Source organism: Nicotiana tabacum, chromosome 12, assembly GCF_000715075.1.
Source record: "Nicotiana tabacum cultivar K326 chromosome 12, ASM71507v2, whole genome shotgun sequence".
In the NCBI taxonomy this organism is placed as follows: Eukaryota; Viridiplantae; Streptophyta; class Magnoliopsida; order Solanales; family Solanaceae; genus Nicotiana; species Nicotiana tabacum.
In genome coordinates, this window is record NC_134091.1 from 111,850,755 (window position 1) to 111,875,500 (window position 24,746).

General features: G+C 38.2%; 2 protein-coding genes across 4 annotated transcripts; both read right to left on the reverse strand.

The window, feature by feature from the left end:
• Nucleotides 1-11,177: 11,177 nt before the first annotated feature.
• LOC107826290 (uncharacterized) lies at nucleotides 11,178-15,507 on the reverse strand. The gene is made up of 2 exons (XM_016653251.2): nucleotides 15,181-15,507; nucleotides 11,178-13,650 (listed from the first exon to the last, which is right to left on the reverse strand). Exons 1-2 carry the CDS (start codon nucleotides 15,412-15,414, stop codon nucleotides 11,398-11,400), a joined length of 2,487 nt encoding a protein of 828 aa, XP_016508737.1. The 5' UTR covers nucleotides 15,415-15,507; the 3' UTR covers nucleotides 11,178-11,397.
• A 2,910-nt stretch (nucleotides 15,508-18,417) lies between these two features.
• Nucleotides 18,418-23,945, reverse strand: LOC107773201 (putative sulfate transporter 3.3). 3 transcript variants are annotated; one of them, XM_075226828.1, is made up of 13 exons: nucleotides 23,605-23,945; nucleotides 23,429-23,477; nucleotides 22,931-23,138; nucleotides 21,621-21,792; nucleotides 21,428-21,493; nucleotides 20,967-21,080; nucleotides 20,467-20,583; nucleotides 20,236-20,362; nucleotides 19,856-20,106; nucleotides 19,563-19,753; nucleotides 19,393-19,475; nucleotides 18,830-18,906; nucleotides 18,418-18,747 (listed from the first exon to the last, which is right to left on the reverse strand). In XM_075226828.1, the coding sequence occupies exons 1-13, from the start codon at nucleotides 23,890-23,892 to the stop codon at nucleotides 18,589-18,591; spliced, it is 1,902 nt and encodes a 633-aa protein (XP_075082929.1). In that variant the 5' UTR covers nucleotides 23,893-23,945; the 3' UTR covers nucleotides 18,418-18,588. The 3 variants fall into 3 exon arrangements, with proteins under 3 accessions (XP_075082929.1, XP_075082927.1, XP_075082926.1); XM_075226826.1 differs by having other exon boundaries at nucleotides 19,856-20,121; XM_075226825.1 differs by having other exon boundaries at nucleotides 19,856-20,145.
• Nucleotides 23,946-24,746: the final 801 nt, after the last annotated feature.

Consider the following 24,746-nt stretch of genomic DNA (forward strand, 5'->3'; position numbering starts at 1 on the left):
CTTTCACTTTGGGTCCCTTTGATTCCGTTATTATTGACTTCTGTCGACAATACCAAGTAACCCTAGGCCAAGTCCATCCCTCTTTGTGGCGGATCGTTATCCTGATCCGATATTTTGCGAGCAAGATCGAAGGGATGTCGTTCACCCTCGATCATCTTATCCGATTGTACCATCCTTGACTTTTTTGAGGGGGGTTCATAAAACTCCAGCGTCGGGCTACCAAGGCTCTGTTCTCGAGTATTGACAAGGACAAGGACCGGGGTTGGATGGGCAGGTTCGTTCGAGTAAGGACTTCGGACCTGATCCCGACGGAAAAGATGCCCTTTCCCGAGGAGTGGAATATAAAACGTAAGTGTAATCTTGCTGTTACTTCTATTTTCTTCTTTCATTTATTCTCTCATCGACACTCCCCCCCTTTGTTTTTTGATATAGCGGTTCCCTGGATGCCCGGAGCAATCCCCGATCTCAAGAACTGGGTACGAGCCCTTGTTTCGACCTCCACATATGCCGAGCGCTCATGGCGTGATTTGTCAAAGGGTCGGTGGGAGGCCAAAAATCACGGTAAACTCATTTCTCAGACTCTTTGATGATCCGAACGAGGTGGTTTTCAAAATATTTTATTAAGGTTTTCCATATGCAGGTTTGGGTAAAGACGCGGTTTTGAGAACCTTGTCCAATGAGGAGGAAATTTCGGCCTCTGTCCCAAAGCCGGTGAAGGAAAATAAAAGGAAAAGAGCCTCGGTTCCCAAAGATCCAAAACCAAAGAAGAGGACGGCTCTTGAGCCGAACAAGAATGTCATCCCTTTGACCGTGGAATCCGTTCAGCGTCTAAGGGATGAAGATGAAGAAGCAGAAGAAGAGAACGATGAGTTCGCGCTGGCGATCCGAACGAAGAGAACCACCGATGCATCGCTGGCTGGATCGATGATGCTCCATGAGGCTCTGCCTCGAACTGAAGGTATACCGGAGAAGGATTCGGGTATAGTCCCCGAACTATCGGATATCGAAGACGCATCTCATCGGAGTCAACCGACAGGGGATATGACCGAAGAGGCCCTCGAACCCCTTCGAACCGAGGAGGACACTTCAGGCGATTCATTTGGGGCAGTAGCAATCGAGGATTCGCCTACCTTTCCCGCCTTTTCCGCAGGGGTGATTCGGGAAGCTCAAGCTCTGGGAGCCCTCGATCTAGACAGGCCTCACGATGAAGAAGATCCCTTTCGTGACCTGTTTACCGGCATTGAGGATGTTGCCGGTGCTGGTGATGAATCGGATCTTTTTCACGGATTGCGGCAAGCTTTGAATCAGGTGAGCTTTTAAAATTATTTTGTCGGTACTATCTTTATGTTCATTTTTTGTTAACTCCGCTTCTTGTTTCTTTGTAGGCAGCGGCAGTTCATCCAGAACAATGTTCTCGATCCCAGAATGAGATGCATCGATACGCGGCCGACCTTCAACGGGCTACTGACGAAAGGAACTCTCTTAGACTTTCCCTAGGGCAGAGAGAAGATGAAATAAAAGGCCTCCGAGCTGAGCTAGCCAAGGCTTATCGAGATCAGACCGATTTTTCTGAGCAGGTAATGATGCTTTTGAAAGCCTATGGGCTTGATACCGGAACGATAGCTAACATTTCGGTCTCACAGCTGCAGCAAAAAATCGAGATGATCGGGAAGCTTTGTGAGGAGGTCGACGTGATAAGAACGGAGTCTTTGCGGTAGAAAGAAGGTATGGACCACTTTGCTGCGGAAAAAGAGATTGCTCGAGCCCAGTTATCATTGTCCGAAACCCAACTTCAGAAAATGAAGGATAAAGGCCTGGTTCAAGCAAGAAGAATTGAGGAGCTTGAGGCTTGGTTGGCCTTTGTACTTGCCAAGGCCGAATCCGATGTCGAAAAGGCAAAGGCCGATGCGGATGTGCTCGTGGCCGTCTATCGGTCCGATGCTGAAGCTGCCCAAGTCCAGGCAAGAGAGGCAGCTGAGTCCGCCGATATTCGAGCGCATTGGGTCGCCGAACTTGCTAAGTGCTGATCTAGAAGGGAAACTCTCGAGGAGATCCATGCTCGTGGCTTCGATCTCGCTGAAGAGATAAATATGGCCAAAGAACTCGAAGCTGATGCTGAAGCTCTGGTTTCTGATGGCGATGACGATGACGATGGGAGCAAGAGTGGATCCGAAAATGGGGGGCTGATAAAGAAGAGATCGCTCCTGACCGAGAAGTTTAGTTCTTAGTGTTTACGTTATAATGCAGATAAATTTGTATATAGACATATCTCCCTTTTTGCCGACTTGCTTCCGTTTTTGTTTCCTGTCTTGTGAGGACTTTACTCACGCCTTATGAATATTTTCACAATGATTTAAATAACTGGATCAGATTTGGACTTCGTAGCCTCTGCAATCGAGCGAGCACTTACTGAAACTTGGAGCGATATAGCCTTTAGGCTTATTAGTTGTCAATGGTTCGATTTTGAAGAAACATAGCCCGCAGGCGTAATGGTCGAGTGAGTGTTTGCTCGAACCCGAAATAAAAATAGCCCGTAGGCTTAATGGAGTGATCAATTCAAACTCGAAGTAGTGTAGCCCGTAGGCGTAATGGTCGAGTGAATGTTAGCTCGAACTCGAAATAAAAGTAGCCCGTAGGCTTAATGGTCGAGTGAGTGTGCTCGAACTCGAAATAAAAATAGCCCGTAGGCTTAGTCGAGTGAATGATTCAAACTCGAAATAGTGTAGCCCGTAGGCGTAATGGTCGAGTGAGTGTTAGCTCGAACTCGAAATAAAAGTAGTCCGTAGGCTTAATGGTCGAGTGAGTGTTTGCTCGAACTCGAAATAAAAATAGCCCGTAGGCTTAGTCGAATGAATGATTCAAACTCGAAGTAGTGTATCCCGTAGGCGTAATGGTCGAGTGAGTGTTAGCTCGAACTCGAAATAAAAGTAGCTCGTAGGCTTAATGGTCGAGTGAGTATTTGCTCGAACTCGAAATAAAAATAGCCGTAGCCTTAGTCAAGTGAATGATTCAAACTCAAAGTAGTGTAGCCCGTAGGAGTAATGGTCGATTGAGTGTTAGCTCGAACTTGAAATAAAAGTAGCCCGTAGGCTTAATGGTCGAGTGAGTGTTTTCGAACTCGAAATAAAAATAGCCCGTAGGCTTAGTCGAGTGAATGATTCAAACTCGAAGTAGTGTAGCCCGTAGGCATAATGGTCGAGTGAGTGTTAGCTCGAACTCGAAATAAAAAGAGCCCGTAGGCATAGTCGAGTGAATGATTCAAACTCGAAGTAGTATAGCCCGTAGGCATAATGGTCGAGTTTATCTTATTTCTGATTGCATAATAAATCTCAAAATAGAGGAATTTTCCTTGTATATAATAAGCCGATAAAGAAGAGAACTTTCTTCGCACGTTATTACACGCCTGGGTTCGGGCCAATCTATATGAGCATGGTTCGCTTCGACCATTTGGCTCTTACAATTTTTCCTATTGGAACCCTGTTGTTGTGAAATAACTTCCTTGCGAGGCTCGAATATTGTTATAAATGTTGTACGATCAATGGTTGCCTCATTAAAAACCTTGCCGAAAAACCCATTTGGGATAAAACCGGTCTAAGGGAAAAAGAGTGCAACACGTGCTTTCAAGCGAGAGAGCCATCTTAGCCCTTGTTCGGACTTCTGCAGGGGTCAGTTTTGAGATATAAATGAATATGGAAAGGTTGTACTTTAGCAATAGTACCGTTTTAGATGTGATACATTCCAGCTGCTTGATAGCTTTTTGCCGTTTATAATGCCGAGCCTGTACGATCCCTTTCCGATGTTCTCGAGCACCTGATATGGTCCTTCCCAATTCGGTCCTAGTTTTCCTTCGTTCGGATTTCGGGTATTGATGGTAATTTTTCTTAACACTAAGTCCCCAGACTTGAAATGGCGGAGCTTGGTTCTTCAGTTATAATATCTTTAGATTCGCTGCTTTTGGGCGGCCAATTGGACGAGAGCAGCTTCTCGTCTTTCGTCCGATAGTTCGAGGCTGGTATTTATAGCCTCGTTATTTGATTCTTCCATCGCGAATCAAAATATGGTACTGGGTTCACCAACTTCGACTGGTATCAATGCTTCGGACCCATATACTAAGGAGAATGGGGTCGCCCCTATACTGGATTTTGACGTCATCCGATATGCCCAAAGGACTTCGGGCAAGGATTTCTCTCCATTTCCCTTTAGCGTCGTTCAACCTCTTCTTTAAGTTTTGAATGACAGATTTGTTCGTTGATTCGGCCTGTCCATTCCCACTGGGGTGGTATGGCGTCGATAGTATCCTTCTTATCTTGTGGTCTTCGAGGAATCTCGTTACTTTGGTGCCAACGAATTGTTTTCCGTTGTCACACACTATTTTGGCGGGTATCCCGAATCGGCATATGATATGATCCCAAATAAAGTCTATAACTTCTTTCTCTCTTATTTTTTCGAACGCCTGCGCTTCAACCCATTTAGAAAAATAGTCAGTCATAAATAAAATGAATTTGGCTTTACCTGGGGTCGATGGCAGAGGGCCGATGATATCCATTCCCCACTTCATGAACGACCATGGAGATAGGACTGAGTGGAGTTGCTCTCCGGGTTGGTGGATCATCGGTGCAAATCTTTGACATTTGTCACACTTACGAACAAATTCCTTCGCATCTTTGCCCATATCGATCCAATAATACCCTGCTCTGATTATTTTTCGAACTAATGTATCGGCTCCAGAGTGATTCCCGCAAGTACCCTCGTGCACTTCCCGTAGGATATAATTGGTATCTACCGGACCCAAGCATACTGCCAATGGTCCATCGAACGTTCTTCGGTACAGCATTCCGTCCGAAGCCAACGTGAATCGAGCAGCTTTAGTCCATAGGGTTCTGGAATCTTTAGGGTCCGATGGGAGTTTTCCGCTCTTCTAGTATTCAATATACTTGTTTCTCCAATCCCAGGTTAAGCTTGTAGAATTTATTTCAGCGTGACCTTCTTCGATTACCGATCTCGAAAGTTGAACAACATTCCCCGAGCCCGAATCATCTACCTCGACCGACGACCCCAAATTTGCAAGCGCATCGACCTCATTATTCTGTTCCCTCGGTACATGCCGTAAAGTCCATCATTTGAAATGGTGCAAAGTGACAAGCAGTTTATCTAAATACCTTTGCATTCTACCTTCTCGAACTTTGAAGGTTTTGTTTACTTGACTCACCACCAGCAAGGAGTCGCAATTGGCTTCAATGACTTCTGTTCCCAAGTTTCTAGCTAGCTCGAGACCTGCAATCATGACTTCATATTCGGCCTCATTGTTAGTCAACCTGATAGTTTTAATAGATTGCCTAATAGTACTACCCGTGGGTGGTTTCAAAACTATGCCCAGCCCGGACCCTTTTACGTTCGAAGCCCCGTCCGTAAAAAGGATCCATACCCTTGATGATGTACCCGATTTCAACAGTTCTTTTTCGACTTCGGGTACGAGGGTTGGCGTGAAATTGGCCACGAAGTCTGCTAAAATTTGAGACTTGATGGCCGTACGGGGTTGATATTCGATATCGTACCCACTGAGTTCAATGGCCCATTTGGCCAGTCGGCCTGATAACTCGGGTTTGTGCAAAATATTACGAAGCGGGTAAGTGGTTAACACACATATGGGATGACATTGAAAGTACGTCCTTAACTTTCTTGAGGCGCTTATCAGTGCAAGTGCCAATTTTTCTAGGAGCGGATATCTAGTTTCCGCTTCTCCTAAGGTTCAACTCGTATAATAAACGGGGAATTGCGTACCTTGCTCCTCTCGAACTAGGACACCACTTACGGTGACTTCCGATACTGCCAAGAACAAACAAAATTTTTCGTTTGTTTTTGGAGTGTGAAGTAGTGGTGGGCTTGATAGATATTGCTTTAGTTCCTCTAATGTTTGTTGGCACTCCGGGGTCCAAGCAAAATCTTTCTTCTTTTTGAGTAGAGAGAAGAATTTGTGACTTCGGTCAGATGATCTTGAGATGAATCGGCTTAAGGCTGTAATCCGACCCGTTAGCCTTTGTACGGCCTTCACGCTGTCCACAACGACGATGTCTTCGATGGCCTTGATTTTATGGGGGTTAATCTCTATTCCCCGATGTGACACCATGAAGCCGAGGAACTTGCCCGAACCGACCCCGAAAGCACATTTCTCGGGGTTGAGCTTCATGTTGTATTTCCTTAAAATCTCAAACGTTTCCTGGAAATGAGACAAATGGTCCTCTGCGCGCAGGGACTTAACTAACATGTCATCAATATAAACTTCTATTGATTTTCCTATTTGTTCTTCGAACATTTTATTTACTAGGCGTTGGTAAGTAGCCCCTGCGTTTTTTAGCGCGAAGGGCATCATATTATAACAATACGTTCCATATTTGGTGACAAATAAAGTCTTTTCCTGGTCCTCTGGGTTCATCTGGATTTGATTATACCCGAAATAAGCATCGAGAAAAGTGAGGATCTCGTGGCCGGTCGTGGCATCGATTATGCGATCGATGTTGGGCAGCGGAAAGGAATCTTTGGGGAACGCTTTGTTCAAATCCTTATAGTCCACACACATTCTAAGTTTGTTCCCTTTTTTAGGGACTACAACTACGTTGGCTAGCCATTCGGGATATTTCACCTCCCGAATGGACCCTACTTTGAGAAGCTTGGTTACCTCGCTTTTTATGAACGCGTGCTTTTTCTCGGACCGGGGTCTTCTCTTTTGCTTCACCGGTCTGAACCTGGGGTCCAAACTTAGCCGATCGTTATGTCCGGCGGGATACCTGTTATATCTAAATGGGACCAGGCAAAACAATCGATGTTATCGATAAGAAATTGAACGAGTTTCTTCCTGAGTTCGGGGCTCAACCCCGTTCCCAAGTATACCTTTCACTCGGGCCAGTGTTCGATTAATATGACTTGCTCTAGTTCCTCAATTGTTGATTTGGTGGCATCGGAGTCATCGGGAATCATGAAAGATCGGGGGACCCTTTGATCATCATCCTCTTCGATCTTCTGGTTGTCTGGCTGGGTCGAAGCCGATGTCTGTGATTGCTATTTGGTGTCCCGTTCTCCTTCCGAGCCCGATCCTTTTATCGGCGAAAGTGAGGACATTGGTTTAGCTTCGTCGACGGTGAACATTTCCTTTGTGGCTGGCTATTCTCCGTACACCGTTTTGACACCTCCCGATGTCGGGAATTTGAGGGCCTAGTGTAGGGTCGAAGGTACAGCTCTCATGTTGTGGATCCATGGCCTTCCGAAAAGGGCATTATATCTCATATCGCCTTCGATCACATAAAACTTTATTTCCTGGATGGTTTCGGCCACGTTTATTGGTAGGATTATCTCATCCTTGGTGGTTTCGCATGCCATATTGAACCCATTCAGGACCAGAGTTGCGGCTACGATCTGATCCTGTAGGCCGAGCTGCTCTACTACCTTCAATCAGATGATGTTGGCCGAGCTACCTGGATCGATTAACACACGCTTAATTTTAGTTTTATTCATGAGTACGGATATTACCAGTGCGTCGTTATGAGGTTGGATGACCCCTTCTGCATCTTCATCATCAAAGGACAAAGTCCCCATAGGTGCGTAATTTTGAGTCCGAGATCGCTTTTCCCTCACAATCGATGTTTTAGTGCGTTTAAGTACTGGTCCCTGAGGGGTATCGATGCCGCTGATGATCATGTGGATGACGTGCTGCGGTTCTTCTTGCTCATTTTGCTTGCTGAAATCCCTGCTTTTAAAATGGTTCTTTGCCCTATCACTTAGAAATTCCCGAAGGTGCCCTTTGTTAAACAAGCGAGCTATTTCCTCCCTTAGTTGCTTACAATCTTCCGTTATGTGGCCATGGGTACCATGATATTCGCACGTTTGATTGGGATTTCTTCGGGTAGGATCGGTCTGCATGGGTCGAGGCCATTTAGTGTCTTTGGTGCGTCCGATGGCTGACACGAGAGCGGATGCACCAACACTGAAGTTATATTCTAATAATCGAGGTGCTTCTATAGGATCAGCATATTTATCAAAGCCGCTCTTACTCATAAGCCCCCGAGAATTTTGTCCTCGATCGATCCTTCGACTATTCCAAACTGCATTGCATGCTAAACCGTTGTTCACCCGATCTGCGATATACGGTCGATATCGGTCTCTGTTCGACCTTTATTCTCTGTCGATCTCCTTTTGATTTTTAGTAACTGTCCTGTTCTGATGAACGGGTCCTTATCGAGATCCCAACTGATCATCCTCGACCCTAATTTTCGATTGGTATCGTTTATGTACATCTGGCCACATTATCGCCGGATACTCGATCAAATTTTGTTTTAGCCGATGTGATGCTGTCGAACTAAGCTCGTTCAACCCTTGGGTGAAAGCTTGTACGGCCCAATCGTCTGTGACCGAGGGTAATTCCATGCGTTCCATTTGAAATCAGGATACGAATTCCCTCAGCATTTCATCCTCCCTTTGCTTTACTTTGAAGAGGTCTGATTTCCTTGTTGCAACCTTTATGGCACCAGCATGTGCCTTTACGAACGAATTTGCTAACATGGCAAAAAAATTGATGGAATTCGGTGGTAAATTGTGGTACGAGATCATCGCTCCCTTCGAGAGGGTCTCCCCCAACTTTTTCAACAACACAGATTCGATCTCATCGTCTTCCAAATCGTTGCCTTTTATGGCACATGTGTAAGAGGTGACATGTTCATTAGGATCGGTCGTACCGTTGTATTTTGGAATTTCGGGCATACGGAATATTTTGGGGATTGGCTTCGGTACCGCACTCGACGGAAAAGGCTTTTGTATGAATGTTTTCGAATCAAGCCCCTTTATCATTGGTGGAGCCCCCGATATTTGATCGACCCCTGGCATTGTACGTTTCCACCCTCTTGTCGTTGGCTTCGACTTGTTTTGTGAGTTCCTCGAGTAATTTAATAATTCCGGAAGTAGTCCCCGATTCTTGCTCGTTAGATTTCACTATGGCGGGCTCTGTTCTGGGGGTGACTTCCCGAAGTGGATTGGAATCCGGCTTGCTTTGTGCACGAGTTTGGCTTTGTAGCTGAGCTATCGCTACTTGTTGGGCTTGTAGCATCTCGAAGATCATACGTAAGCTGGCCCCGATTTCTCCCGTGTTTTGGGTATCTCGGGCTACAGATCGAGTACCGCCCTGAATGCTTCTTTCCGGTTCGGAGCGCTGATTTGCCTCCAAAGCTATTTGTGAATTGACATCCAGTGGTATTTCGGCTCGAATTTCGGGTACTTCGATTTGAGCCTCGGTGCCATCTTGAAGGCCGGCTTCGTAATCGATTGGTGAAGCCATTTGATTGGTAGTTATTCGCAGCTGATCCGAAATTCAAGATGTTTTCGGAAATGAGTGCAAGGCACAATGGCGTGTTTTTTCAGATTTGTATCAAATAACCACTGTTATCCTCGGGCCCACGGTGAGCGCCAAACTGTTTACCCGAAAAATGGATAGAGTTGAATTTATACGCAGTTCTGAGGATATGTGGCGTAACTTGACACAAAATATAAGGATTAATAGAAATGTAAATATAGATTGGAGAGAATGCGAAATAGGTAAGGTTATCAGGAACAAAGAGTCTTGGGATTCAACAAATAGAATCAATGTAAGAAATCTGAATGAACAATTCTTTACTGCAGAAAAATATAGCACTCTTATTACAATGTAAGCCTGAAAAACTTGTTCTACAGAAATAGTAACCAAGCCCTTTTATAGTGAAGGGATTCGGCTCTAAGCATAATAAAATAAACATCCAGTGGAAGACCCATGATAAGTCAGTTTTTTCATAATTTCTACCAAGATTCTCTCTAGTGGGATTGCAACAGCTTTTGTCTGCGAGCTCGATCTTGCTTAGAACCCTCGCTTTTGGTTTGAGCTTGATTTCGGCTCAAACTCATGATCTTGGTTCGAGCCCGATCCTGGCTCGAGCCCTCGAATTGATTCGAGGTCAATGTCGGTTGGTATCTGGATTATCAGCATGGTAGATCTACTCTGCATCATGGTTTGATTTTGATTCGAGCTCGGTAATGATATCGAACTTGACACGGATCGGCCTCCCCAGGTTCGAGGATAGTTTGTTCCACCTTCTGGATCTCACTTTGATAAATAATCGTTTGAACTCGATCGAACGTACTAAGGTCGAAACCTATTTCGACCATATACATTAATATGAATTATTAGTTTAAATAAGAAAAATTGTTTGTACATATTAACTTTGATGGAACTGAACTTTGGCAGGTTGAATCGAAGGGAAACAAGCTTTAATCAAAAATCAAAATCGAACTGAGCTAAAGTACAGATTTTTGAATTGAGCTTTAATAAAAAAAAACTGTTTCACATTTTTGAATATCAAAATCTAGAAAAAGGTAAGAAGTAATCTAATAAATAAACAGATTTCTCCAATATTACTTTTTTTAAATCAGTATACCCCTTTTCCTTTGAATTAAGTAGGGATGGACACGCAAATAAGCATGAAAAAGTCAAAGACGGAAGAAAATTAAGGGGGTTTCGATTAAAAAAAAGTGATTTTTTTTCAAGAGAAGTAACAGTAACAGTAACAATAAAAATGATAATATTTATTTTAAATTTTTGATGGTAATGGAAATCATCATTATTTCTATGATTATTCCGTTGAACTGTATTTAATTGAAAAAGGTGCTTACATTCAGTGCATTTACTATACATTGGCAAGTAGTTAAATACAATGTTTTTTTTAATGGATGGTGACCTCCCCATTGCTATACTTGGTTCAAATGTCTCGTCATTTTGGTAAACTCCTTTATTTATTTATTTTTTTGCTTTTGTTTAGTTGGGAATAAATGAAGATAATTGTATATTTATTAGCTAATCCAAACTGCATACTGGAAAATTAACATAAGTAAAAAATTAAAATTAAAAGGTCCACCCATGAATCATGAACATGACATTATCTCAAGAAGACCATGTTATAAGAAATTCAAGCTTCAACAGTATAATAACTGTAAGAAAATAATCTTTATCTTTTAAGTATCAAGAAAATGTCCAGGTTGATAGTATGTATAGGAAAAAAATCCAAGTAAATCACTAAAAACTCCATCTTACTTCAATAAACCTTAAACAATCAAAGTCTTCTTTCTTCCAACTATAGAACAAAATTAAAAAGAAAAGAGAACTTCAAGCGATTAATAAATAATGTTATAGCTTCTTTCAAGTATGTGTGACACTCAAGTTATTAGCTTGAATTACTATATTGTACCTCTACTGTGCAGGGCCAAGTTTGAAAACATAAGAGAACTACAAGCAACTACTGTTATTCACTAACATTTGAACTTCTGGGATTTATCTCAATTTATACCATTAATCATCTTAAGATTCAAGGAATTGCAATTCTCACTTTACTGTGTCTTCCTAGGCCTTCCTAGACTTCGACCATTTTGTTTCTTCTTTGACTTCTTAGATACTCCCAACTTCTTCAAAATTGTAGTACCTGGTTTGGCCCCGTCATCATTGCCCTTGGAGATCCTCCCACGACGCTTTTGTATTTGTTGCTTGAAGTGCACCTCATGCTGAGGATCATTCGAACATAATACCTCCTCATTTGTTCTTTTATCAGGCAACACCTCCTCATTTGTTGCCAGAGCCGAAACTGTACTAGTACCTAATTTGGCCTCATCCTCCTTGTACTTAGGAGGCCTCCGACGAAGCTGACGTTTTGGTTGCTCCAAGTGCACCTCATGCTGAGGATCAGTCAAATTCAACGCCTCCTCACTTGTTGCCAATGCCAAAGGTTCTTCCAATTGTACTAAATGTTTATCTGCTGAGGCACAGAATGGCAATGGTTTAACTTCAGAGGTACTTACTGATTTAGGTTCAGATCGGTCTCTGCTCCAGCGCTTCAGTTGTCTTTGTTCACGATCAGTTTGAGATGACATCTCAATCGACACTGCCTCAAATCCTATAGAATCATCATCCGCGTTGAGCTTCTCCAGGGTAGATGTCCCTTCTTCCAGCTGCTGCTTCTTTTCAGATGATGGTTCAACCATTGCAAGTACAGTCTCGTGAGATTCTTCCATCTTTGACAGTTCTATCAGCTGCTGCGCCTCTCTTTTGTCTAAACTCCCGTGAGTATCTGGAGTTATCATTTCATTTAGCAGAGCTCCTGTCTTCTTACTGAGGTCACAAGGTTTATCTACCTGCTGCTTAATTTCAAGTGAATTCTCTTGCTCTAGATGTTTCAAGGCAAACAAATCTGTCGATGATGCGGGTTGAGTTATGATCGCTTTTAGCTGAGTTCTTGTCCTTTTTCTCCGAATGGGCAGCTGCTTGGGTTCTGATGAGCTCTTCTCTTGCTCTAGCTGTTTCGAGGCAAATAGTTGAGTTCTGGACCCTTTTTTTAGCTGACTTCTTGTCAGTCTTCTCGGAACGGACAGCTGCTGCTTGGGTTCTGATGGTGCTAACTGCACTTGCCTTGTGCCTCCGTCTGATATATGCTGCTCCCGCTGCTGACATTGCAAAGTCAAAACTAGTGGTTCATTTTGAGTTACTGTTCCTATCCTTCGCGCGTTGTTGATATTCTTCAATTGCTGCAAAGCATCGTGCTTTTTTTGCTGATTCTTAGTCTTCAACAAATCCTCAGCAACAAGCTCATCTTCTAGCCTCTCAGTTTGTTGATTCTGGTTTAAGGACAATACAGTTGCTGATGACATAGATCCATCATTGGTGTGTTGATACTCCCTCTGCTGCTTTAGACGCTCTTTAGACTGTTTTGATGCATCAGACAAGTCATCAATTCTAGGTTCAACAGAATCTTCCTTCGCGGAGTCCAAACCAACTGATGCAGAGTTATTTGCTGTGGCATCCTCCACAACCACAAACTCAAAACCTGGAGGTGCTTGAGGACTTAATATTTGAGGCAGGTTATCTTCAGGTTGTTCAGTTTCCAGTGAATATAAACTACATATGTCAGCTGTTTCCTCAACTCCGCTGAGACTAAGCTTCGGTTGCTGCAATTTCACATCATCTAAATGCTCAGATCCTGCCTTACTACGTACACCACTCTCACTAGAAACAAAAGATTGCAGTGGTCCTTCAAACTGTTGCTTCCCTTTCTGTTTATGTAATCTGATCTTTAGACCTCCTTTGGGAAGTACTTTATTTCCGGTTACACCATTTTGCCTTGCACTTAATTGCCCTTCTTCTTTATCTGTGTTCGGTTCATAATGATGCCCATTCAACTCCCTGCGTATTCCATTTTGTTGCCCATGATTGACTACATTTTGTTGCTCATCCAACTTGTTCTTCTCTTCTTTAACAACTTTTACATCATCATGCTTTTTCTCTTCCTTTTCCTTGCGCCGCCGCTTCTTTGGTTTAATCTCCCAATCCCACCTTCCCTTCCTCTTCTTGTACTTCCTCTTGCTTTTTGCTTTTGGATTCAAGCTATTGTTGCCACTACCAGCAAGCAAAAAGCGCCCTCCTCCGTCAACCATAAGAATTTCACCATTTTCAGACAGCTTCTGTAGATAATGTTTCAGCAGGAACATATGAGCCACTGGCAAATTGTCATATTCTTCCTTGATAAACTTAGATATTGAGTCTTCACTCGAACCTCCTTCTTCATCCAATTCCTGCAACGCCCTTTGAATCATCTATAACAATAAGAAAACATTTGATTAGACCATAAAGGAAAATCTTCAACTATGTGGAAACTGAGGATTCAAAACTATTCACTGTTACTCCTTAAGAGATGAATGGGAAGAAGAGAAATTGCTTATCAACTCTCCGAGATCTGAACTTGCGTTGCTACTTTGATTAATCAAGCTCTTAATTAAGAGAAAAACTTTCAAAAGCAAATCTTTTTGGCTAGTGTTTGAGGAAGATATTAACATTATAATAACAAAAGAAATCTCACTTTTCCAGATGATACATATGAATCCAATAGCATGAAATGAATAGGATTGATAAGAATCTGACAAACACGCATTAACAAAAATGAGTAACTATTTCCTTTTTTTCAAAAGAGTAATAATATAGTCTTGAGACAAAAGCCCCAACAAACAATCATGGAAAAAATTCTCTGATATCTGGACTCATACACATAGGCAGGCTAACTATCCCAGCATTCAAAATAAAAACTAAAATCCAAGAATTCATTTTTTTCAGCAGATACACATTGATAAATATTGTCCAACTATTCACCAAACTTAATAATACAGACACGCAAACCCCCACCCATATATACATCTCATACACTGGAACCCCTACCCATCATTAAGTAAAACAAGACAATGTATTTTTACAAAGGAAATCAGAACTCGCTTCGGTGCTAAAATCCCAGAACTTGGGCACCCCAAATTTACTACTCGTCCTTAAGTAGCTACAGTTTCAATAGCTTAATAACTTGGGTCATCTAGCCCTAGGGCTTTGGTCTAGTGGTATGAGCGACCTTCTAATGTGTGGGTTAGGTACCGGTCACAAGCTCCATCCGAACCACAGACAAAAGTCCGGTATTTAACGGAAGAAGGACATAGAGGCGGCCCCATCAGTGGAGGAGCTAGAAATTCACACCTACGACTTGAACATGTGACCTCAAGCAATTTTTGAACCTCTTTACTACTACACTATAATCTTTTTCTATGTCAAGGGGATTGAATAGTTCATATATAATCACGTATAATTTTTCACAACCTCTGGCCCCATTATTCACCGAGTTTCAAACCACGCACCACGGATTGCTTGGTTATTAAAAAAAATTGAGTCATCTAAAGAGGTAATCCCTCCTCCAATTGACCCCTTCTTTTTTCCCCGGGGCCAGCCTGCACACACCTTGACTAATTGCGCACCTCGACTAATTCCACGGGATACATGATACCTCCCACCGGCAGAAGGTATCAGGTAACTCTATCCCACTAGCAACAAGTACCAGGTAACTCTATCCACCAACACTTACACATATGGGACCTGGGATTTGAACTTGAGACCTCATGATTCTCAATCCGACCACCTTGGATGCCTTCTTTATAAATCATTGACAGATTACCATTTTTTCTTTTTTCTGTCTCTAATTCTATAAATAATTAAGTTCACAAATACTTTCATAAAAGATTGCAGTAAAACATTGTACCCACTGACTAAAAATCATGAAATAATCACATATTAGTATGAAAAAAAAAACTTACCCAAGAATAAGGAGGATGATCAGGGGTAGTATTTAGAGAAGAAAGGAAATGGGAAAGGCGTTGTTGAAGAATGTAGTTCTGGGTCGGTGATAATGGCCCATTTGGTTCACTGTTTGACAGTTTCAATATGGCTTCTCTCAATTTGTCCATGCCTACTGCTTTCTTCCACACATTGTTGTCGCTACAAAAAGTAGGGTTTTTGGAAGTGATTTGATGAGTAATTGACAGATCCATAACTTGTGGGATTCGGTTTGTTTGGAATTCTAGACAAGTTTTATTTGGTCCTGTACAATTGGAAATATTCCTTGTGTTTTTATTGCCTTTTTAGGGAAACAATTCTTTAACATCGCCACGTTTTTGTATGCTATTACCAACACTAACGCATCACAATTAATTAGGGCATTTTTAGACGGTGTCGATTCGTTTAAACAAATGTCAATATTACTTCAATTTCCTTAGCAATATTTCAATTTTTAACATATGTTTTATTTTACGTCTGACCGAAACAATAAGGTCTTAAAACTTTCAGTATGCGATTAAATTTAATTAATACTACACCTACAATTAAAGAATATTTTAAAATATCAGTGTAATCTTTTTCATCATATCAATGTAATTTAAAGTAAGTAAATTACTTACTTTGTTTTTTAATTACTTATTCACCCTTACTATAAACAGGTACTTGTAGTGTTTATACTTCACAAGCCTGTTAAAGACAACTTAGGGGGGAAATTTGCTCAATTATTTCTGTTATTTAAAACCAAAAAGGCACTTGCTATTATCAACAAACATTTTAAGTTGTAATGACAGAGAAGCATGTAATGCAGATCAGTAAATCTCCTTATCTTGGAATTCTCAAGTTCCAAAAGAATATAAAATAATCAGATTTAACAATTTTGAACAAGTGCATGATAGTTTCAGAAAAGGTAAAAGGAACACTCTGAAATCATGATATTTTTTTAATCTTATCCAAATATATACTCCTATTAACTATAAAGAAGCCTGAAATCATATAGTATCAGTCAAGAAAATAGCATGACAATACAGATACAACAGAAAATAGTAACAACTAGGCCTCAATTCCAAGCAAATTAGGGTCACCTATACGAAGATATAGATAAAAAGGAAAAAAAAAACAAGTTTTCTCAGTACTATTATTAGATAAAAAAAGGTAGCATACCCAAGCAAAAGAGGATGATCAAGGGATAGTACAGTCAAACATCTCTATAACAGTCTCGTTTGTTCCGATATTTTTTGGTTTTTATAGTGAATGACTGTTATACACTTATAACCAGAGGCGGAGCCAGAATTTGAAGTTTATGGATTCTGCGTTGTAATTTTTTTAAGTTACTGAGTTCTAAATTGTATATTTATACATATTCAGTGGATATTTTAAGAAAAATATAAAGTATGAATAAAAGTTACTGAGTTCGGCCGAACCCGCTTCCGGTATTGTAGTTCCACCACTGCCTATAACAACATTTGACGTTTAAATATTTTTTGGCTGTTATAGATAAATCTTATCTAAAAATTAATTATTTTTCTTTTTTTAATGTTACATATAAAAGATAAGAAAATTATTCAAATTTAAAATCTCAAAAGATATGCATATTTCACTAAGTAAATATTGAAGAAAGCTAATACATTATTAATAAAATCATAACTAAACGTATAAAGATTTAAACTCTTCATGCACATTTTAAAGCTACTAAGAAAATAAAATCTATCAAAATTGATGGAAGAATTTTGTAATTGTAGCTATTTCGTAGATTGCATTCTCTTACTATCGATATAACACTTGAATTTGCGAAGATAAGTGTCCAAATTTTCAGCAAAAAGATATCCAATGAAAAATGTCATGTGCATATCTTCAAATCTAATGTCTTATGCAAGATAAAAACTTTATTGAAAGGAAAAGATTGTGTCCACATCTTTATATTAATAATTTTAAAGATTCTATATGACTGTTATAAAGAAGTAATTTTACGAAGAGTGTTTTGCTATAAATATGGATATTGTTGTTATTCATTAAAAAAACTATTACGGAAAGGTGAAAATATAACTTAAACAAGTCTGACTGCATCAAGTATACTAGACAAGAATTGAAGATTTAGTAAGATTATGTTACATAGAACGTATGCTAAGAAGCAAAGGAAATTAAGAGAGAGAGAGAGAGAGAGGAGGGACTTAGCTGCGGTGTAAAAGAATTTGTGGGTTGAAGCTGGCTCATGTTCAATTGTTGAGTCTATTTATAGTTTATTACTCCAACAATTGTTTTTTTTATGGTAACTTTTCATATGTTTTTTAAAATATTGTGGAGTATTTTTTATATGATTTTTAAATATATAAATTTTATTATAAAAAACTTAAAAATTAAGAAATTTGACTCTCGAAGTCCAAAATGTATTATTCTTTTCGGGAAGGAGGGAGTATCACATAATTACTAAAACAGCACTACGTAATAAAGTTGAATTTGTTATGCTTTTGTATTGTATTTGTTCTTGAGAAAATTGTATGAAATGACTACACAGATTAATAAAATATAATTACCATGTTTTGCATGTAACTTCCATTCTCTACAAAATTCTCCACTTAGGCAACAGCCTCAATCAACTCCCAATTGTAGTAGGAGGAGATAGAAATGAAGATTTAGCCTAATGTTCCTTTTTTAATGCCTTTAATATTGGTGCACAAGATGGTTTTGGTGGTACTCGTCAAACTTCCCCTTTTAAGGTTTTCTTGGCTATGCAACAATGATTATTCTTTTTCTATAATTATGGTGTCCAAGCGAGTTTTTGCACACGTATGACATATTCAACAGGATATTTGCTATCTCCCACCATCCCACCACCAACAAGTACCAGGTAAATCTATCCACTAAGGTTTAGATAGATGAGAAGGAATCACCTAGCGTATTTATCTCCGATAGCATTTGATATGAAACCTCAGGTTCTCAATCTATTTTATTGACCACTAGGGCCACATGAAACGGTGATTATGTGATTTTGATTACCTTACTTACAAAATTGACAACTTCTTGATTAGTTGTATAGTTTTAAAGAACTCATTTTTCAATTTGACCATAATAACATATTCTTCAACTCATTCATACAAATCTGATTGATGGCCAATCCGTTGCTACTGGTTTTCTTTGTAATGGAGAAACATTTCAAGTGCTAATGCATAGGCTAATTAGTCGCACCAAAAACAGAAGAAAAGGATGCTATTTCTGCAATCTTTACTAGCAAAACAAACAAGTTTACTTTGATGAATAATGCTTTCTGAATATCAATATTTGCCTTAGCAGACAATGCTTGTACAATACTATCACTGCATATCTAGTAAATCTAAGGAGAAAGATATTGTTTAATTAAATTCTTGATCAAACAAAATCAAGTCTTCAGGTTATCATACATGAGTTGGTATTTGGTATTTTATTGTTGTGGAAAGTGAAGCTACTGCTTCTCCAACTGTTAAAAACAGACAATCTGGTCCCATCATATCTTTTGTATCATCAGCTCTCTGTAGTTTTTCCAATACTTCTCCAATTGGATTCACCAACACAAGCTGTGATTCGCAAAATAAGAATAGTTTATAATAACAAAAATTGAATAGAATAAGATAATATAACTAGCTAAAGTGTACTTGCCTCAAGACTCTTCTTTTCAAGTACCATCCTTAGATCTTTAAACAATGAGATTCCACTTGTATCAATAGCACTCACAGCTGAATATTGAAAAAACAATTATGATCAAATTTCAAATTTAATGATGATGATAAGAATTACGTTTAAAAAAGTGAGGATCTAGCCCAACTTGTTTAGGACTGAGGCCTAGTTGTTGTTGTTGTTCAATTTTCAAATAATGTAACAGAAAAAATAGATAATAATAATAATTTTTTTAAAAAAAGAATTGTTGATCCCCCCCCCTCCCCCCCCCCAAAAAAAAATTAGTAAAATATCAAAACTACTCTGAGTAGATATTTTTCTGGAAGAAATGACACCAAATAGCCACTCTAAAAGGCAGTTATTTAGAAATTAGTCGGTGCATTATGATTTTCAGTTTTCCAGTTCAAATTTTCGGGACAAAAATGTCTAGGATTGTCCGGAAGTTAAGATTTTTAGTTTAAAACTTCAGGATAAAATAAATATTGGCTAATTTCTAAATAGCATCGCACTGCCCTGTTTTATGAATCATGTTTGAGTCAACTTACCAGACAAATCAAGGACCACATATCTTAGCTCTGACTGCTTTTTTGTTTCTCCCGACTCATACTCTTCCATCCACCTTGAAATCCTATTGCAATTAAAAATAACAGATAATATTAAATCATACAAAATAAGTATGGAAAAACAAAAGGAAGCAAAATAGGACTTTTTGTACCTTTCTTTGAGATAAGTTGTATTGGCAAAGTTAATTGGAGCTTCAATGCTTAAAATGAGGAAACCAGGTACACTCAAAGCTTCCTTATAATGATCTAAATTCCTATAAATTCTTGTACCAGGTATATTTCCTAACAACACTGTTTTTGGCCTTGTAATTTGCAGCAACACCTTAAATATTGATATTCCAACCTGAAATTCAATATTATAGAAAGGCAAAAAAGGTCAAAAACCATAGGAATACTATAAAAGAAAAAGAAAAAAGGAAAATATATAGTGGAATAGTGAGCTTACTGCAATGGCAAGACCATTCTGGACAGAAATGAAAATGACTCCAAAGAATGCACATAACAAGACAATGAAATCGAACTTATCGATCTTCCAGATTTGATAAGCGGCTGAGATGTCGATTAGGCCAATAACAGCAGTAACGATGATCGCCCCTAGTATAACATTTGGTGTGTATTTGAAGAGTGGCATGAGAAACAGGAGTGTTACCATTATTGTCACTGCCATTACTATGTTTGAAACTGCTGTTTTGCTTCCTGCATTATGATTCACTGCTGACCGCGAAAAACTCGTCCCTGTGTTCCGAGCGCTTCATTTTACTTTGAATTTAATTTCTTTTTGTCAAATTTAATGGATTACAAGTGGTAAAGGGAAGATTATAATACCTGTTGTGACATAGCAGGAGGTAGAGGAACCAACAATATTCATTAATCCAATTGCAATCATCTCTTTGTTTCCATCCACTTGATAGTTTTTTAAAGCAGCAAAAGTCCTTCCAACTGCAATTCCTTCCTGTTTGAACACAATATATGCACAATTACAACATCATATTTATGTCAAAATAGTATGGGCTAGACATTTTTCGCACAGAAACAGAGTTGTTAGAATAAACTTACAGTGAGTGAAAGGATGCCAGTGACAATGCCTGTTTTAATTACAAGCACCAAGTAGCTTCCATGTAAGTGTAACATGTTCCATGAAACAGGGTTTAATCCTTTTTGTAGTTCTCCAATCTACCATTAGTAACAAAAATTTAATAATCGGCAACCATAAAAAGTGTAGATACTATAGTCAAAAAAATAAAGAGAAATATATATTTTTAGTTGTTCCTAAAAATAATAGCCGATAAAATGTATATATTTTTTGTATATATATTTATTATATACATATAACATACATATTTATATACTTTTTGGTTAGCAAATGCAATTAGCTCCGGTCAACTGACCATTTTTGTATTTTGCCCAAAAATAAATTATTACGCGTTACACTTGACTAGCACTAGTTAAACATGTAGACACTTAGTTAGCCTAAGACGTCTAACTTAATATGATTTATTTTAGTTATATTGACAACCATTATTGATATAGTGAATTTATTATTTAGAGAAACTTACAACACTGATGCCATGCTTCTGAGCTTTTAGTGCAAAGACCAGCAGTGTAGAGATAATCACTGATAGAAGAGGAGCTCCAGCTGAAATCCAAAATAATTTTGGTTTTCTTATGCTCTGCATTACAAAAAGTATGGGATATTCATAAGTTATCAATGATAGAATTCCATATATCATGAAGAGACAAAGATGCTATAAAATTTTCAAGAAATTACATATCGGCGAAGCCAAAAATTCCGTTAATTTAATATACATATATAAAAAGTAATTTTTAATTTATATACACAGAATAATTTCTTATATATAGAGTATATTTTTTCGATAAAAGATGTTCAACTGCTCAACCACTCTTCAATTGAGTTACTACATAATAAGTGTGAATTCGATTTTTACTGTCCCTTTTCCCTTCTCCTCCCCGATCTTCCTACGAAATTCTCAGAAAGAAAAAGAACAAAAATACTTACTATGTGTCTGGTCAATAGGAGGAAAACCAAGAAGCAAAATCCCATTAATATTGTTTGCCAAGACCACTGCACAAATACCACATAAACACAGCTGTTAATTATTCATTGAGTTTAACTTATATACATTGACGAATTAAATATTTTTACACTATTGGATCATTTAAATTAAAGAGTGAAAAAGGATTACACTAACCTCATTTGTCCTGTGGAAAACAGAACTTAGAACAGGGATTATTCCCATTTGTTTGGTAAAATTTGTAATACCAAGAAGACTCTTGAGTTGTTGTAGAGACACTATAATGGCAGCTCCAGCCATGAATCCAATCAGTGTTGCTTTTGAGAGAAAATCAATTATAAACCCAAGTCTGCAATTAAAGAAAATGAAAGCAAAAACTCATATATCAAATTAAACATAAGTTCATAACCGATTATCTATCCCTCAATCATTTCCGGTTTTATTTTTGCTAGTAGAGTAACAAATAACGGGTAAAGAGATCTTAAGAATAAAACTATTTCACTTTTTTTTTTTTAAAACAATACAGTCATTTATTACATATTTTTCTTTTCAAATCAGCCCTTACTAATTCAATTAGTGTAGTGTTAATAAATTAAATATTTAAGAGAGATAAATGGTAGTTTAAACAATATATTTACGATTAAGGGTATTAATTTTATTTTTAAGGAATATGCAAAAATTTTAAAAGATAAATAATATATGGACCGAAGGTATAACATATATATTTATGCCTCATTTTGATTTTTCAAGCTTCTACCTCCCTACTTAATGATATTTTTCTTTTTTTTTTGAAACAGAATAGGGAAGAGAGAGATTTCCAAACTTCTTGTCCCCCTTTAATCCTGTTTGGATATATTAACAGTGTAAGCTTATATATGCAAACAGTGTATCTTAATAGTATGTTATAATTATTTACTCTTTTCAACTTATTATATCAGATTTGCTATAAATAATCACTTATAGTTGTGGGTAACTTAATATAATGGTATTAAATAATAATATTATGTCGACGATCGGTACAAAGAAGTTAAAGGGTGTGTTTGGTAAAATAAATTATTTTCTTACTTATTTTCTAGCGTTTGGTTAGGTAGCAGAAAATATTTTTGAAAAATATAGTACTATAATTTAAGCAAATACTATGGAAGACGAAATACGAAATTGGTAAAGGTGAGGGAAGGTGGTAGGTCGGGGTTGCCGGATCGCGAGGGTAGGGGTTGGGAGAGGGATGGATGGCGGGGGTGATGGGGAGAGAGAGGGGTGGGGGTTGGGGTGGGAGTGGGTGGAGATAGATTGGAGAAGGTTGAAAAAGAGTTTTGGAATTTTTTTTTTTTCTCTTTTTGGCTGGGGAAAGTTCACGAGAAAAATATTTAAACCACAAAAATATTCGTTCGCGCAAAACACACCCAAAGTAATTATATTTTCACCTTTTTTAGGCTGAGTGCGCAAGGGGAAGGTATAAAATAGAATAGGAAAGAGAGTGAGATTACCTTAAAAAGCCTAAAGAAGCTTGGAAAAGGCCAGCAAAGAAAGTAGAAGAGAAGGCAAGTTGAAGAAACAAGATTGGATCTTTTGTAGGGGAAACCACTTCTCTTAGCATTGATCCAAGAACAAGTGATGCAATTGAAACTGGACCTACTGCTAGATCCCTTGAACTTCCAAGTACAGCATACACTAGGGGTGGAACAAAACTTGAATCTGCATGGCAAAAAAAAAAAGTAAAAATAAAAAATAAAAGTGAAATTACTCATCTTTTTTTATAACTCCTTCTGTCCCAATTTCTGTGACATATTTTTTTTTTTAGCACATTTTAAAAAGAATGTCACTTTTTTAAATTTAGAAATGATTTAGCTTTAAAATTTAGGACTGAAATATTTAAGGTTTGTTAGACCATAAGTTTTAAAATTTAAGAAAAAGAATTCGTATCAAGTCAAACGGTACAATATAAATTGAGAAGGAGGGAATACAAAAGAAAAAGAAGTATTTACATAGACCAACAATGGGAGGTAAATTAGCTAGCTTTGCATAGCTAATCCCCTGCACAATAACAAATAAAAGAAAAGAAATGAAAAGATTAACAAATTTGCCATGTATAACAAATAATCTTACAAACTTAGAAACTTAATTATATAGAAAAGGATATTTATTAAAGAAAAATATCTACCTGAGGAATGGCTAAACTGGCAATGGTGAGACCAGAAACAATATCAGATTTGAGCAATTTCAAACTGTAATTAGGACCCCATTCTAATATGGGAAAAACATACTGAGCTCCAAGAATTAGTTTCTTTTTCAATGGCTGTCCTTTGAATTGTCTCAAAGGATCATCAGGGAAAAAAGTTTCTTTAAGCCTAGTTTTCAGTTTTTGCAAAGTGGTTTTATGTGGGGGAGGAGCAACTTTGTGAATTTCCATGGCTGACATCTCTATAGTAGTAGTGTCATTTTGTTCCATTATTTGGGCTAAAAATGAAACTGTGTCTGTGGTTTGTTTCAATGGAATTGTAATAATTCCTACTATTTATGTTTCTGTTCCATTTGAAAAAAAACAGACACGTTCAATCAACTTTCAAAAAGACAGCTACAAAACAAATTAGTACTTGTCAATTGTCAACTTGTTTTCTATACCATCTCAAGAAAAGATAAAAAAGAAAAGAAGGGTGAAAATTTTCTTGTGAAATATAACAATAAAAATGTTATAGCTATGTTGAATGACATTTTCTTGATTAACTTTGACTAGCCCTTATATAAATGTATTTTGGACATAAAATCTAAGAGTAATAAAGGTCTGTAGCAAACTAGGAGATATATTGAAAGATTGTAAAAATTTGAAGTGTGTTGACCAGAATTTGATTTACTATCCGAATAAGGAGAAAAAGAATTAAAGTTTGGACAAAATTGGACAATTGGGTCAGATTATGGGATAGGAAAGTAGTAGGTAAAAAAAAAAAAAAAAGAGAATGGGTCAACGGATAAAACTTAAAATTCATGAAATAATTGGAGATTTTTGTTGAATATCATTAAATGGGAGGGTGCACTTCTCTAAAAAGGTTACGAAATTTATGCAAAAATATAGAGAAGGGTTAAAATCATAAATGAAGTATCAATATCAGAGTTGCAGAGAAATGGATTTCAGATAGAGGAAAAGATAGCCGGTTAAAAGATACTAGTTGATTGTCAACAAAAGCAATAACTTGAATAATTATCAGTCAAATATTGTTATCTAATTGTTTATCTTATTTGGAATTTTTAAGTGTAAAAATGTATTACTAATTGTAACTTCAATTTGCCAAACCAAAACGGTATTCA

Coding starts and splice junctions, on each gene's coding strand:
- LOC107826290 (XM_016653251.2), bottom strand. CDS start 15,414: ATGGATCTGTCAATTACTCATCAAATCACTTCCAAAAACCCTACTTTT. Junction 13,651..15,180: donor ATCATCCTCCTTATTCTTGG/GTAAGTTTTTTT, acceptor TTATTGTTATAG/ATGATTCAAAGGGCGTTGCA.
- LOC107773201 (XM_075226825.1), bottom strand. CDS start 23,892: ATGGAACAAAATGACACTACTACTATAGAGATGTCAGCCATGGAAATT. Junction 23,478..23,604: donor CCAGTTTAGCCATTCCTCAG/GTAGATATTTTT, acceptor GTTATTGTGCAG/GGGATTAGCTATGCAAAGCT. Junction 19,754..19,855: donor AGAATGGTCTTGCCATTGCA/GTAAGCTCACTA, acceptor ATTGAATTTCAG/GTTGGAATATCAATATTTAA.